Source organism: Paramisgurnus dabryanus, chromosome 8 (genome assembly GCF_030506205.2).
Source record: "Paramisgurnus dabryanus chromosome 8, PD_genome_1.1, whole genome shotgun sequence".
Taxonomy (NCBI): Eukaryota; Metazoa; Chordata; class Actinopteri; order Cypriniformes; family Cobitidae; genus Paramisgurnus; species Paramisgurnus dabryanus.
This window is the reverse complement of record NC_133344.1, coordinates 17,884,809-17,900,101: the sequence shown is the minus strand read 5'-3', so window position 1 is coordinate 17,900,101 and position 15,293 is coordinate 17,884,809. Positions and strand designations below refer to the sequence as shown.

At 36.4% G+C, this 15,293-nt stretch overlaps 1 protein-coding gene across 4 annotated transcripts in view; it reads left to right on the top strand.

Moving 5' to 3' along the window:
* The first annotated feature begins 919 nt into the window (after positions 1-919).
* The window catches only part of dclk1b (doublecortin-like kinase 1b), a 36,545-nt gene continuing 22,171 nt past the window's right edge, over positions 920-15,293 (top strand). Inside the window, exons 1-3 of one of the 4 annotated variants that reach the window (XM_065280790.1) lie at positions 920-1,370; positions 1,801-2,185; positions 4,590-4,930. In XM_065280790.1, the coding sequence (XP_065136862.1) occupies positions 1,828-2,185; positions 4,590-4,930 (699 nt within the window). In that variant the 5' untranslated portion in view covers positions 920-1,370; positions 1,801-1,827. The remainder of the gene's footprint in view (positions 1,371-1,800; positions 2,186-4,589; positions 4,931-15,293) is intronic. The other 3 variants (XM_065280791.1, XM_065280788.2, XM_065280789.2) reach the window with 3 other exon arrangements.

Sequence of the window (15,293 nt, the reverse complement as noted above, 5' to 3'; positions counted from 1 at the left end):
CTGTACATAGCCTTTTAAACTGACATTAAATGCTGCTTTATTCAGATTAATTGCAGTTTAGATGCAGTGCTGCCATCTGGTGTTAACTATATAAACTGATTTTATGTCTGGTACTCAAATTATTAGCTGTTTTATGTGAGATCAAATGATGTGTTCTCATCTTATTAAAGCCTTAACATGTTTGAAAATTATACTTTTCATATTTTCTTAGCCATTAAATCTACACTTTAATTTAACATTTTTAGATGTGTTACTTAGAAAAGTTGATTATATTAATAGATGGGTTTGCAAAGAAATATTGTAGACAAGTAATAGCATGAATTTATTAATGCCTGCATTCAGACCTGAAGCATACCTGCAGTGAAATATATATATATATATATTGCTAATAATTATTATTAGTGGTATAATGTGTCTAAGGAGTGAGATGTATTTTAAAAGAATAAAATTATAATATTCTTTTAAAATTTTACATATATATTTTAAAAATATATAACACTAAACTTAAAAGAAACACTGAAAATGTGAAATATTTGTCAGCTAACAGCACAAATTTTGTAAGTGGTGCACCAAACCAGTGGTCCTCAAGGGACAGGAGGCTAGGGAGCCAGTGTCATTTAATTTATTTAAAACGAAGACAAAATAAGCATTAAAATAAGCTAAAACGTAAAGTAGTGTTTGGATATTTTATAAAACAAATATTTTGTTGGATATATATTGTAAGTGAGGGGGTCTCTTAGTGTCAAAAAGGTTGAGATCATCCACACTGCATGGAAGGAAGCCAGCTTTATTTGAAACCGATGAAGTCATACAGTACCGTGCACAATAGTGGGTGTGACACTGCATGATGTGAGGAGCGCAGGACAACGGCACTTGCGATTATATTCATCCCTATTACTATTCATTGAAGAAATTAATGAAAAAATTATAATCCATCATGTGCGTTATTCAATAAATTACAATTTAAAGTGACTGTACTTAACCTTACCGTAAGGACGCATGCACAAAGCCGCATCATTCACCATCTACTACTAGCAAGCAGCTAACTAGGTTTTAAGACACAAGCGTGGTGTCTCTTCATTCACTGAGAGCTTCCGTACAGGACTACGACAAAGGCTTACGGTTGCAATGAGGGATGGTCCAATGCAAATAAGCGCGAGAGAGCAGACAGACACCGGCTGCAGCCCATCCTCCCCAGCCAGCAGCATCACACAGAGCACTTGACTGGGACCAGAGCTCACAAAGACCTCATGATGATCTCCTCCTGCTCTTAAAAACCATCATCAGTATCCCCTGGATGAGATGACAAGCCATTAGATTTCATAGGATTTCATAGCGACTGTGGTCGTTGGATATTTAAACGCGCAAAAGTAAGATGCATATCTTTTTTGGGGTGGTAGGGAGGGGTTAAGCAAGGTGCATCATGCCAGAGAATGCGTTTTATTTATATTATTTCATTAATATTGGTTTATAAATCACGACTAGGTGTGTACCCTTTCTTCGCTATTCCTCAAAGCATGTGAATATAAAATAATGTTGTGTATGAGACACAATTATCTATGAATATTTATCATCTAATGAAAAAACTATACGTTGTATTTTAAATGTTTAATGATTTCACTATCTGCTGTTATTTTATTTTACTTGTGTCTTATGTGTATTTTGCGCAAGAACAATGCAACACCGTGAAAAGCACTATAGAAATATAGCTATTCTAATGTTTTATTCATTTAATATATATGTCAACACAATTAAATATAATAATGGTGAAAGAAGCATTACATTATTTCACATTTCCAGAAGGCTACAACATCCACGTGTGTTGCAATGGAGTTGGAGCATTTCGACGAACGGGACAAAGCACACAGATACAGCCGGGCGGGTTCACGTGGAAACGGACTGCCCAGCCCCACGCACAGCGCCCACTGCAGTCTGTACCGAACCCGGACCCTGCAGGCTCTCAGCTCCGAGAAAAAAGCAAAGAAGGTCCGGTTCTACCGCAACGGGGACCGCTACTTCAAAGGCATCGTGTACGCCATCTCCAACGACAGATTCAGGTCTTTCGATGCTTTACTTGCAGACCTCACCCGCTCCCTGTCAGATAATGTTAATCTGCCCCAAGGGGTCCGGACCATTTACTCCATTGATGGGTCCAGGATCGCCAGCATGGATCAGCTGGTGGAAGGTGAGGGTGGAGGCGACACGATTAAGTTTTGTGTCCTGATTTAACTTGACATGTGGTCCTGATGCTGAGTCTGCTGGTGATCTCATATGGATGTAAACCAGTGAAAACGCTCTTTACATAGGATTTATAGTTTTATGAATTATACTTACAGTATCTAGATAAAGATGTTAGGATAACTCATGCACAGTACTGTATATCCCATGGTTTTATCATTTGTGGGATCTCTATAGTCTGTAATTGTAATGGAGGGCAGAATAATTTTAAAATGCTCATTAATATTTTACAACTTTTGCATCACTATACCACTTCCTTCCTTTCAGTGTTGAACAATAAATCAAACCTTAAGCTAAGGTCATTACATTTGAACTGTGCTACACTTTGATTGTATGTGAAATGGTTCGAATTTGAATGAGAGACACATTGGGCATTTCAACAGTGACCTAAAGGGGACATATCATGAACATCTGACTTGTCCATGTTTAAGTGCTTTAATTGGGTCCCCAGTGCTTCTATCAACCTAAAAAATGTGATAAAGATCAACCCAGTAACTTAGTTCTCATAAACCATTCTCTCATAGGTCATTGAAATCTGGCTCCCCTTGTGATGTCAGAAAGGGAAAAAAACAACCCTTTTAATCGGCACTATCCAACCATGGCACTGCCATTTAGTGCAGAGATCAACTCATTTGCATTTAAAAGAACACACCCAAAAATGGCAAATTTTTGCTCACAACTAAAAAGTAGCACTTGCTATAATAAATTATCTATATTATGGTATTTTGAGCTAAAACTTCACATACACACTCTGGGGACACAAAATATTTATTTTACATCTTAAAAAAAGTATTGTGAAATGTCCCCTTTAATGCAGTTCAAGCCGACTTGTGCTTTTTAGTTGTACACATGCTTTATTAAAGGGATAGTTCACCCAAAAATGAAAATTCTGTCATTGTTTACTCACCTCCTGTTGTTTAAAACCGGTATGAGTTTTTTTCTGTGGAATGCAAAATAAGGTATTTTGATAAATGATGGTAGCCACACAATCAATGGCATCTATTGACTTACAGATGGGTGCCATCAACTGTTTGTTAAAGGGATAGTTCACCCAAAAATGAAAAGTCTGTCATTATTTACTCACTCTCATGTTGTTATAAACCTGTATGAATTTCTTTGTTCTGATGAACCCGAAGGAAGATATTTTGAGGAATGTTCGTAATCAAACAGTTTGTGAGCCCCATTCCATAGTATTCTTTTTCCTACTATGGAAGTCAATAGGGCTCACGAATGGTTCGGTTACAAACATCCTTTAAAATATCTTCCTTCGAGTTCATCAGAAGAAAGAAAGTGATACAGATTTGTAAAAACTTAATAGTGGGTAAATGATGACAGAATTTTATTTTTGGGTGAATTTTCCCTTCTTAATTTTGATGTATTAAAGGAAAACATCACTGTTTTTCAATATTTTACAATGTTCTTACCTCAACTTAGACGAATGAATACATACCTATCTTTTTTCAGTGCATGCAGTTAATCTTTGTACAGCGCGTCATGAATGTGTTAGCATTTAGCCTAGCCCCATTCATTCCTATGGCTCCAAACAGGGATGAATTTAGAAGCCACCAAACACTTCCATGTTTTCCCTATTTACAGACTGTTACATGTGTAGTTACACCAGTAAGTATGGTGGCACTAAATAAAAAGTGGCGCTTTTTTAAGCTGATAAAAATTAGAACTATATTGCATGGCGGAAAAGCACTTAGTTTGCAGCTCTTCGACCTCGGTCGCAGGTATAATGACGGAAGTTTGACCGAGAGGCGGAGTAGTCAGGAGTCATGATGTTACTGCACGCCGAGGTCGAATATGTTGATATTTGAAATCACCTAAACAAACACGCCCCTACCCAATAGCATCTGGACCTTCTTTTGATAGACCCGCCCCATGCATACACAACACAGGCAACGATGTTAGTTAGTAAACATGCCCCTTACTGCTGTGTTTTGGTGTTCGGCCCGACTCCCTTTCCTAAAGTGTTTTTCAAAAATCATGCACCCCGCCTTTAAGTGCATGCATTGAAAAAGATAGGTATGTATTAATTTGTCTAAGTTGAGGTAAGAACATAGTAAAATATAAAAAAACGATTGCGTTTTCCTTTAGCCAAATGCTGGGTAAATATTGGACAGAGCACATGTTGGGCTAATAAATCAACCTATGCTTGGTTGTGTCAATGCAATGCTGGGTTCTTTCAACTCATGATTGGGTTAACAACAACCATTGGTTTATTTATAACCCAACATGTGTTCTGTCCAATATTAACCCAGCATTGGGTTAAAAATAACCCAACAGAATTTAGAGCGAAAGTGGTAGCTCTTTAACTTTTGTTTATTCCTGTTTTTTATGTATTACAGGTGAGAGCTATGTGTGTGGATCAATTGAGCCTTACAAAAACCTGGAATACACCAAAAACGTCAACCCAAATTGGTCGGTCAGGACCACTGCATCCGCACGTGGACCCACCTCTCTGGCCAGCGCAAAGGGTGGCTCTGTGGAAAACAAGGATAATAAGGATTTCATCCGGCCAAAACTGGTGACCATAATCCGTAGCGGGGTGAAGCCTCGGAAGGCCGTGCGCATCCTTCTCAACAAGAAGACGGCTCATACCTTTGAACAGGTTCTCACGGACATCACAGATGCTATCAAACTGGACTCGGGCGCGGTCAAGAGGTTATATACAGTGGATGGAAAATTGGTAGGTACAGTTTGCAATCATGTAATTTTAAGTCAGGTGGTTGCAGCAGTAACAATAGATTTGTTTAGTTGAAAATACTATTTGGAAGAAGATCATCTTAAGCTAGTCTCTTGAGTGCCCTTGTTTCTCTAAAGATTAAGTCGCTCATGCATCATGGTCTTTAAGAGGTCAGACTGTTCTCCTTATAGACTGTAAGACAAATGCAAAGCAGTGTTTAAAGGGATAGTTCACCCAAAAATGAAAATTCTGTTATCATTTACTCACTGTCATGTTGTTACAAACCTGTATACATTTCTTTGTTCTGATGAACACAAAGGAAGATATTTTGACCAAACCAATAAGAAGCCCCATTGATCTATAGTAGGAAAAAGAATACTATGAAAGTCAACGGTGCTTCTGATCGGTTTGGTTACAAACATTTCTAAAAATATCTTTCTTTGTGTTCATCAGAAAAAAGAAATTTATACAGGTATGTAACAACACAACATTGAGTAAATGATGACAGAATTTTCATTTTTGGGTGAACTATCCCTTTAAGTAGTAAAATACTGACTGATGATTTTGAGATTTAGCGATTGCTGATAACTATGCCGCTTGGCAAACTGCCTTTTTTGACAGTTTAAATCCAATCCACCTATAATCTTGTCAATAGATAATAAACAATATCTGTTTTCAAGGTTTCAAATTTGTAGCATTTATGCATCTCCATCATATCACCCCTACTCAATGAATATAAGCAGTGACCATTTAAACAGTGTTATTCATTTAGGTTAAATTAAAATCCAAGATATTATAACCATTACTAAAATTGTATTGATAGTAATAACACTGGGATATTTTTTAAACAGATCTGTCCAGTTTGAAAGTATCACCAATTCTTTCACATCCCAATAATGCATAGACCTTTTCCTTCTGCTTGATATCTTTTATCAAACCTCTGTCGGTTTCTATGGCAATGTGGTTGCTGGGAGTGGTTGCTTAGGAACAGCCTCTGCAGCAGGAGGGATGCAGTAGTGGGGTTGTAGTAAGCCTGGGGTTGGGATGAAGGATGCTTAGGTTTCCAGCGATAACAGGTTACACATGGCTGTGTATTTTCTGTTATAAAAACATGCACCACTCAGAATACCGCTGTAGTGTGTGTTGATGAACCAAGAGATTTGATTTCAGAATTATGCATTCAGAATTTGTATACAGTCTATATCTACTTAAAGGCAGGGTGCATGATCGCTGAATGCTATTGATATTTGAAAACAACACGTCCCTACCCCAATAGAATCCTTCTTTTGATTGACCCACCTCACACATACGGGCGATTCTCGCGAAATTAGACTTATCAGGTATCATGAAACATTTTGATAAAAAAGTAAATGAGCATCAAAATAAGAAGCATACAGTTACAAACATCTCTTCATGTACTATTTTGCACATGATTTCAAATGTCATCATACAAACAAATTTAGTTGTTTTTTCCACATTTAAGGGGGAAATTTTCATTACCGCAATGTGTCCATGACTGGATTTGGGTTCTTGGACATGGAAATATTTATAATTAAAAAATCTAAAAAATTAAAAGCTTCAGTGCATGTTATACTATAAACATTTACAGTAAAGAAGCATGTGGTCCTTGGTAATCATTGGTAAATGTAGAGACAATAATAAGGAAAATAAATGTGTCCAAGACCAATTTTCTCATCCTCTGCAACAATTTTCAATCATTGTTTAAGCCCTCAGGGAACTAACATTAAAAAAAAAAAAAATAGTTGTAAGGGACATAATTGACTGTGACACTCAAGATGGCTACCAGGTAAGCAGTTCTTATTTTTTTTCTCCAGATAAAAGTTGAAGTTTTGTTTTTATCATAGTACCTATGACAACTTTTTAGTTCTCATTACCGAAACATGAGTTTGTAAATGCATATATTTAATTTAATATCATGTTGCGGTAATGATAATTTTTGATAATGATAATCAAAAAAATTTGTATAATTCTATAGGAAATATTTTTTAAATCCTCTAAAAATAATGGTTATAGTAAGTTCAGACCTTAATCTTTTATGTGTCTTAAAAAAATTGGCTTCAAGAGCTTTTTAAAAATTCTGATGCTGGACACCTTTTAAATCAGGATTTCGGAAGAATCACCTATACACAACCCAGGCATCGATGTCGGTTAGTAGACACGCCCCTTACTGCTGATTGGCTTCAAGTGTGTTTTGGTGCTTGGCCTGACTCCCTTTTCCAAAGTGTTTTTCAAAAATCATGCACCCCGCCTTTAAAGAAAAAAGGCATGCATCAAAATCTTGCAAATACATCTTCACTTAATTGAAGAAATCTTGGCCTTAGTCATTACTGTACATCCCATCCTTTATCTTTTCCTTGCAGGATTTCATTTAGAGCTAGCGATACAGGCTTTTAAAGGTATTTGAGTGATAATGTTGGTTATATGTTGACAAACATTTATCTTTTGTGATGAGTCAGACATTCAGCACTTTCAGTTTAAGTGCTCCAGATGGAGGAGTGAAACCTGTACCTGCTTTAGTCTGATGGAGTCATTTTAAGATTGACTGCCTGTTCATTGCAGATCTGTAGCTTGGATTTTTATGTACAGTAGCTTTTTTGGTTTAAATTAAAATTGTGGCTTATTACTATTAATCATCATTTTTGTATCTGCTTCTTGAGACAGGCTCCTTTAGTTTATCATACAGCCTAAGGACAGACAGATATTTACCTTTTAAATCCCCCTCAAGTTACTTTATATACTGTATCATATACTTTTTAATCTTGTTTATCTAAATGGCAGTCGTTCGGCTGGCACATGTTACTATATTAATATGCAATATCGCACCCTGCTCTCTTTGTTCACGTGCACTCGGTTGTATTTTTATGTCAAGTGCCTACTTCAGAGCTGAAAGAATATCTCTGTTGATTGGGAAATCAAATGAAATATTTGGGATTCATAATTTTTCGTTTCCAGACATATACAAGCTGTAATTGTCAAACTTAAACAGTCAAAGCCTGACCCCTTGATTTGAACTCATGTTTGTAAGATCAGGTCTGTAACCCATGTCAATGCGCAGCTTGTCCTGACAGTAAACTCTCTCCACTGTAAATCCCATGTAGGTTTGCAATTGGGGCCGGACGTCATTGCAATGTTGCATTTATGGAGCAAGTCATTACTCATAATCTGCCTCTGCTGGACTTGCATAACCCTCCTCTATAGACACTTCAATTTACTGATGAAAGGTCACTGTGAAACATTAAGAGTCTTTGATTTCAATCAGGCGTTTGTTATTGTCAAGTGCAGATTATATGGTTTATTTTAAATATGTTGCCATACCCGGCATTAAAGGGACACAAATATGCTAATTGTCTAGCTCCCCTAGAGTTAAACATTTGATTTTTACCGTTTTGGAATCCATTCAGCCGATCTCCGGGTTTGGCGGTACCACTTTTAGCAAAGCTTTGCATAACCCATTGAATTAGATTAGAGCATCGTTTACTAAGACCGACGGAAAATTAAAAGTTGCGATTTTCTAGACTCTCATTATGGCGTAATAATCAAGGACTTTGCTGCTGTACCATGGCTGCATCAGGCGCAATGATATTACGCAGCGGGTGAAAATAGTCCCCTGCTATTGAAAGTAACCAAGGGGACTATATAGGGTGCTGCGTATCTGCCTAGAAAATCGCAACTTTTATTTTCCGTCAGTCTTAGGACACGATGTAACTACAGAAAATACAAGTTTTAAATAGAAAAAAATTGAATCTTTTTGCTTATTTTTTATTGCGATGCTAATGGTCTAATCAGATTCAATGGATAACGCTAAGCTATGCTAAAATTGGTACCGCCAGACCCGGAGATCGGCTGAATGGAATCCAAACGGTAAAAATCAAATGTTTAACTATAGGGGAGCTGCAAAATGAGCCTTTTTTTAAAAGTTGAGTGTCCCATTAAGAAACAATGAAAGGGTCTTTTTAGTGAAATCCTGAAAGATCAAGTGAAATGTTCACAGTCCACCATTAAATGCGTGTTGAAAATTCAGTTAACGCACCCTCACTATACCTCCCTAAAAATGCAACCCATGGTTATGTGAAATATAGACAAACTCAATCTGAGGGTTAACCTGTTAATCCAAAGTATGGGTTCCAAAATATGGGTTAAAACAACCATTTTATAGAGCAGAATATTTCTCGGAGTCCACTTTTCACAGATTCGGCACCACATTCGGCTCCATGTGTTAACCTGTGTTATGGAGGTCTTGGATGGTATGGTGGGTGCAGGGTGGGGTTTTCCAAATGAAAGGCGTCTGAGTGTTAACAGCGGGGGTTTATCTAGATCGATCCTCTGCAAGGCATTAATGTGACATGTGTCAGCTCTTTCTGCTGCTGCTGTGTCACTGAGAGTCGGCGTGAAGAGGAAATCAATCCTGTCTTGGCTCCAGCGTTTATCTGTCTGCTTTATCTTTGCTGGTGAATGCATTTTTACAGCATGAATATTAGGAAATCTATTTTGCTCTCGGATGTTTAAGTAATTTCATCAGCGTGCTTTGTGCAATATTATAATGGTGATCTATTGTTCTGCCGTTGTCTGCTGGCTGTGTTTGAACTGTGGTTGCCCCTCCATCGCTATAAAGTCTCAACAGGGGTGAAATGAATTATAGCAGTACATTCAGTGTCACAGAGAGCAGACCTTAATGAAATGTGTATTCGAGTGGTTAATCACATAGGGCATGCTGGGCTGTACTGTGGTAATGTGTAAATTGTGTCATTATATCAGGATGTTATTTTGTGGTTAGTATGTTTTATGGTGGCCACACCCTTTTTAAGTCTTTATGAATGACCTTGACAGTCAGTTTTCTTGCTGTGTTGGCATGTTTTCTTTTAGAAACAGCTGAAGTAAGACCATCTCATTCGCATCTTCTAATCAAAAGCTTGCACAGACTAGATTTAAACCCACAAACTCCCCCATTTTATTGGGGCTTTAATGCATTTGTGTATGAATAATGCATGGGGTTGTTTAAAGGGGCCATGTCACAATAATTATGGTGTCCCCAGAGTACACATTTGAAGTTTTAGCTAAAAATACCATATAGATAAATTATTATAAATGTTAAAATTGACACTTTGTAGGTGAGAGCAAAAATGTGCCGTTTTGGGTGTGTCCTTTAAAATGCAAATGATCTGGTGAAATTCAAACACTGATCGCAATGATGGTGGTTTGTTGCAATTGAAACTCAATTGTGCTTTGAATTATTTTCTTTCTCTCTCTTTCTCTCTGCACTAAATGTCCGTGCCGTGGTTGGACAGTGCAGATTAAGGGGCGGTATTATTATAATAAGATCGTCTTATGACATCATAAGGAGAGCCAAATTTCAATGACCAGCAAATTTTTCACATGCTTGCAGAGAATGGTTTACCAAAACTAAGTTACTGGGTTAAACTTTTACACATTTTCTATGTTGATAGAAGCACTGGGAACCCAATTATAGCACTTAAACATGAAAAAAGTTAGATTTGTATGCCATGGCCCCTTTAAGATTCTGAGTATTATTTATCTACGAGCTCCCCCTAGTGTCTGGAAGTAAATGCTTTCAAACACACTGTCGTAAAAATTAACTGTTGTTCCTCGCCCCTTGCAACACAGTTTATCAGCTTATTTCCAATCCAGTTATGCCTATCAAAGTTTGGAAAGTAATATTTCCTTTCCAACTGATTTTTTATTTTTATTTTGTTGTCATGCATACTAGTATTTTTACCGTGATTGACTGATATGAACGAGGCAAACTACTGCTTTCGTGTTTTGTTTTTTATTGGGAAAGTGGGCATGAGAATAATATAATTATAAATAAATATATATAGACAAGCAAAGGGAAAACGTCTTTCATCCAGATGAACTTATAGACCTTAATATAACTTTAGACAAATATTATCCTTCTACATCTATCTATCCATCTATCCGTCTATCTATCCGTCTGTCTATCTATCTAGATATATATATATATATATATTTTTTTTTGTGGTTTAAAAACGCTCGGTTCCAGACAGGCTACCTATTGCGGCAATAGTATATTACCCATATAAGGTATGTGAGTGCTTTGTTCTAGACAAAATAACTATTGCAGGATAAGTACAACTACTAGACATTTTATGGGAATTCTTTGTTAAAGAAGAATGTCTTAAGTTTAGATTTACGAACACGTACTAAGTGAAATAAACTGTGACTTGTTCAGGTTTTTTTATTATTATTTTTATTTATTTATTTTCTCTGTTGCATTCAGTGCTTTCTTACAGAAACAACGGACCATATGTCAGCTCCAAGTCAGTTCATATCACTTAGTTCATATAACTTAGCACATCGTTCGTGGCTCGACTTGTCGAGTCTGTTTTTCAAGATGTCTGCTGTCTGAATACGCATAATGTGCTGTCTTTATAAAGTAGCTTCTTATTAAACTGTTTGTACAATTACAAAGTTCTCAATGCTTCGGTTTGCATGTAAGGACCCTTACTGTGGTAGTGTGAGGCTATTTTGAGCCTTGTTAGTGGTATTAACCAGCGATTTACTTGTACTTACTCTTTGCCCCATATACTAGTGCTATACGCTAATCTGTTTTTATTGATAAAAAACTCTTTATATTCGATTATCATGAAAACGCATCCCAGAGAACGATCTACTCTGTAACCATGTGTTAATTACCCCTAGGTTTATTTTTCACCGGAGTTGTCCTTTAATGAAAATAATATGAAAATAAATCAATAAAATAGGCAACCAGTCTTTGGAATGAGAGGAGATCTCCGTCTCCCTCTTTAAATGACCTGTATGGATTTTATTCCCTATAAAATTAAGGTCTAATGGACAGTAGAGATGTTAGTTAAAGGGTTTTAGATATGATATTATGAAAGAAAAAAGCACTAAAAAAGATCAATAACCTTGATTATTAACCTATTAACACAGTGTACCCCATTTCCCCATGATATATGTACTTACAAGTCATTTGCCCACCGGCAACTATAGTTGCCGCTTGGACTTTTGAATAATTATATAAAAAACTATAGATCTCTTGTAAGATTTGTTTTGTTTGGATGACTCTAGAGACCTTCATGATTATGTCAACCAAAAATACTTGTTAGTAAAATGAAAATTACCTTTCTTTGGGAGGGTTTGCCTTCGCCATGTTTCTTGGAAGAAGAGATAAGAAGTTGACAGCCTCATGTGACAGGAAGGAAATAAATACCTTTTTTTTTAATCCTTTATTTGGTTGTTAGAATGCATGTCATTGAGAAATAAAACATGGATAACATCTAAAAAATTCTTAAAAAAAGGAAAATGACAACTATGCACTCTGGCAACTATAGTTGTCTGTTTCCAATGAATGTGTGTCAATATTTCTACTGTCTAGATGTTTTTGATCATAAGATATGGGGGTTCAAGCAACAATACAGATTCGTTCCTTAGCTACAAGCGTATTGAAGAACAGTTTTCTTGAAAATTCAAGTGAATTATTCATGTGCATGAAATATAAAGAAAGGGAAATCAGCATGTTGATGCTTTCACCCGGCACACAGTCCTGTTTCAGAATTTGTGATTTTTGTATCTTTTTTAAGAGACTTAGGGGCGGTTTCCCGGACAGGGATTAGACTAGTCCTAGACTAAAACATTTTTAAGAGCTGTCCAAACTGAAAACAACATATACCCCATGACATATCTTAAAATACATCAGTGCCCTTTGTTTTGCCTTAAGATGCACACAGGTAATGTTTTTAGTAAGGCATGTTTGTTAAAACTATTTCCTAATTAAACTAAGGCCTAGTCCTGGATTAAACTAATCCCTGTCTGGGAAACCGCCCATTAATGTAGATCATTTTACCTTTTTCATGATTCAGTGAAACAAGGTGTGATTTACTCGGATATGACAGCCTAAACTGAGACTTGATGTTTTTCTCTCTAACATCTTTTGCATTACTGATCTGTAGATAAGTGTCAGTAATGGCTTTGCATAAGAGCTGTGTCTGTTTGAGAGGAAGCCCAAGTAAAAGCTTTCTGTCGAACAGGGCATAAACCTGCAGGAGATGCTCATTAACGCTTCTAGCATCACTTCACAGAAGGTCACATCTCTGGATCACCCTGATTTATTTATGACAGAGCTTCACGGATGATGCATTGATCGAAATAAATATTTCTGGCCTGATTTCTTTAAGGGGGACATTTCATGAAAATCTGACTTTTTTCATGTTTAGGTGCTATAATTGGGTCCCCAGTGCTTCTATTAACCGAGTAAATGTGAAAAAGATCAATCCAGTAACTTAGTTTTGGTAAACCATTCTCTGCAAACGTGTGAAAAAATAGCTCATTGAAATTTGGCTCCCCTTGTGATGTCAGAAGGGGGTAATAACGCCCCTTAATCTTCACTATCCAACCACGGCACTGCCATTCAGTGCAGAGATCAGCTCATTTGCATTTATAAGGACACCCAAAATGGCAAATTTTTGCTCACACCTACAAAGTGGCAATTTTAACATGCTATATTAAATGATCTATATGGTATTTTGAGCTAAAACTTCACATACGTACTTTGGAGACACCAAAGATTTATTTTACATCTTAAAAAAGAAATTTGAGGAATTACTATTTGGACATGAATGATGTTATAATTCTACAGTATTTAGGTTTAAGCAAAGTTTCTGAACCAGGTCTTCAGTCTCTTTCACATGCTATGGTGTCATGTCACTTTAAAACTCATTGGGCTATTTTTTTAAAAGGTCTTATTTGAAGAAATTGAGTGCACTGAATATTATTCACTTGCATCTAATTTGCTTTACAGATGGAGCAGATTTATTTCCAATTTGAGATGGCACACATGATTTAAAAACATAAATCATTTGGCAGTATTGTATGTGTTTAAGTTTCATAAGTCCTGCTTGATACATGCATTTCATGCCAACAGGCTGATTAAAACCCAGAACATCCAGAGTCTTTAATCAAAGCTATGTTTTTCCAGCTATTTTAGGATTTTCTAATCGTCTCCATCTTTAAACCCAGTTTCATGATTAAATTTCATTTACTTGTATGCTCTCTGTAATCTGATGATATAGGAGCTTGATATTTGCAGACCGTTGTTTTGTGGTGAGGCTTTACTTGCAGGTAATTGAGGTTGACAATATATAAGAGTTTGGCAGATGTTGCTAGTAAAAATTTTGTGGTGATTGCCATTGGAAAACTTATTACCAAAATGTTGTAGTTTGCTCCCAAAACCTTTCAATCTTACAAATCAAAGTACAAACTCCTCACTCGATCGGTAGGCCTACCCTTTTAAAAAGTAGACCTTTGTACTTAAAGGGATAGTTCACCCAAAAATCTCATCTTCATGTTGTACTAAACCTGTCTAATTTTTTTTTCTGATGAACACAAAAGAAGATATTGTGATAAATGAAATTGTAACCATTGACTTCCATAGTAGGAAAAAAATATGATGGAATTCAATGAGTACCATCAACTGTGTGCTTACCATCATTTATCAAAATATCTTCTTTATCATTTACTGTATCACAATACTTCCATAATATTTGTTTTCCTACTTTGGAAGTCAATGGTTACAATCAGCTGTGTGTTTATCATCATTTATCAAAATATCTTCTTTTGTGTTCATCAGAAAAAATAAATTCATACATGTTTAAAACAACATGAGAATGAGAAAAAGATGACAACATTTTTAGGTAAACTATCCCTTTAAAGAGTGCATATTTGTTATCTAAATGTACACGTTGTCTCCATTTTTATGCAGTACATATTCCTAAATAGCCTAGGACCTTTTAAAAGGATACCGTACCTACTGAAAAATCCAGCTAAGACCAGCATAAGCCGGTGAGCTGGTTTTAGCTATTCCCCCAACTTGGTTTTGCTGGTGTAGCAAGCTGGTCTACAGCTGTGTTTTGGACACTTTTTAGGCTGATGTAACTGGTCAGGTTGGAAGTCTAGATGACCCGCAGCTTTACCAGATTTGTCAGGCTTACTGCCACCTTAAACTTTGTCAGTAGGGGTAGCCTACCATGGGCAGCTTTTGTATAATTTCTTCTGAAAGTGTAAAAAAAAGAATTATATTCTTAAGAAATATATATTAAGAAATATGATGGGTTTTAGCGGTTTTGGCTTGTTTTAATGTTTCTTTTGTCATATTTTAAATCGTTTTATGTCTTCGAGAGTCCCCCTTGTGGAGAAAAACTGTGCTGTGCAGGAGTGATTGTGATTCCAAATGAACTCCTATAGGGACACCTCGTGGTGATGAGGAGAAATACATCCTAGGGTGAAAAAAGCATGGCGAATTTAATTTGGCATTTAGTTTTAATTTAGTTATGTTAGACTACAGATTTTT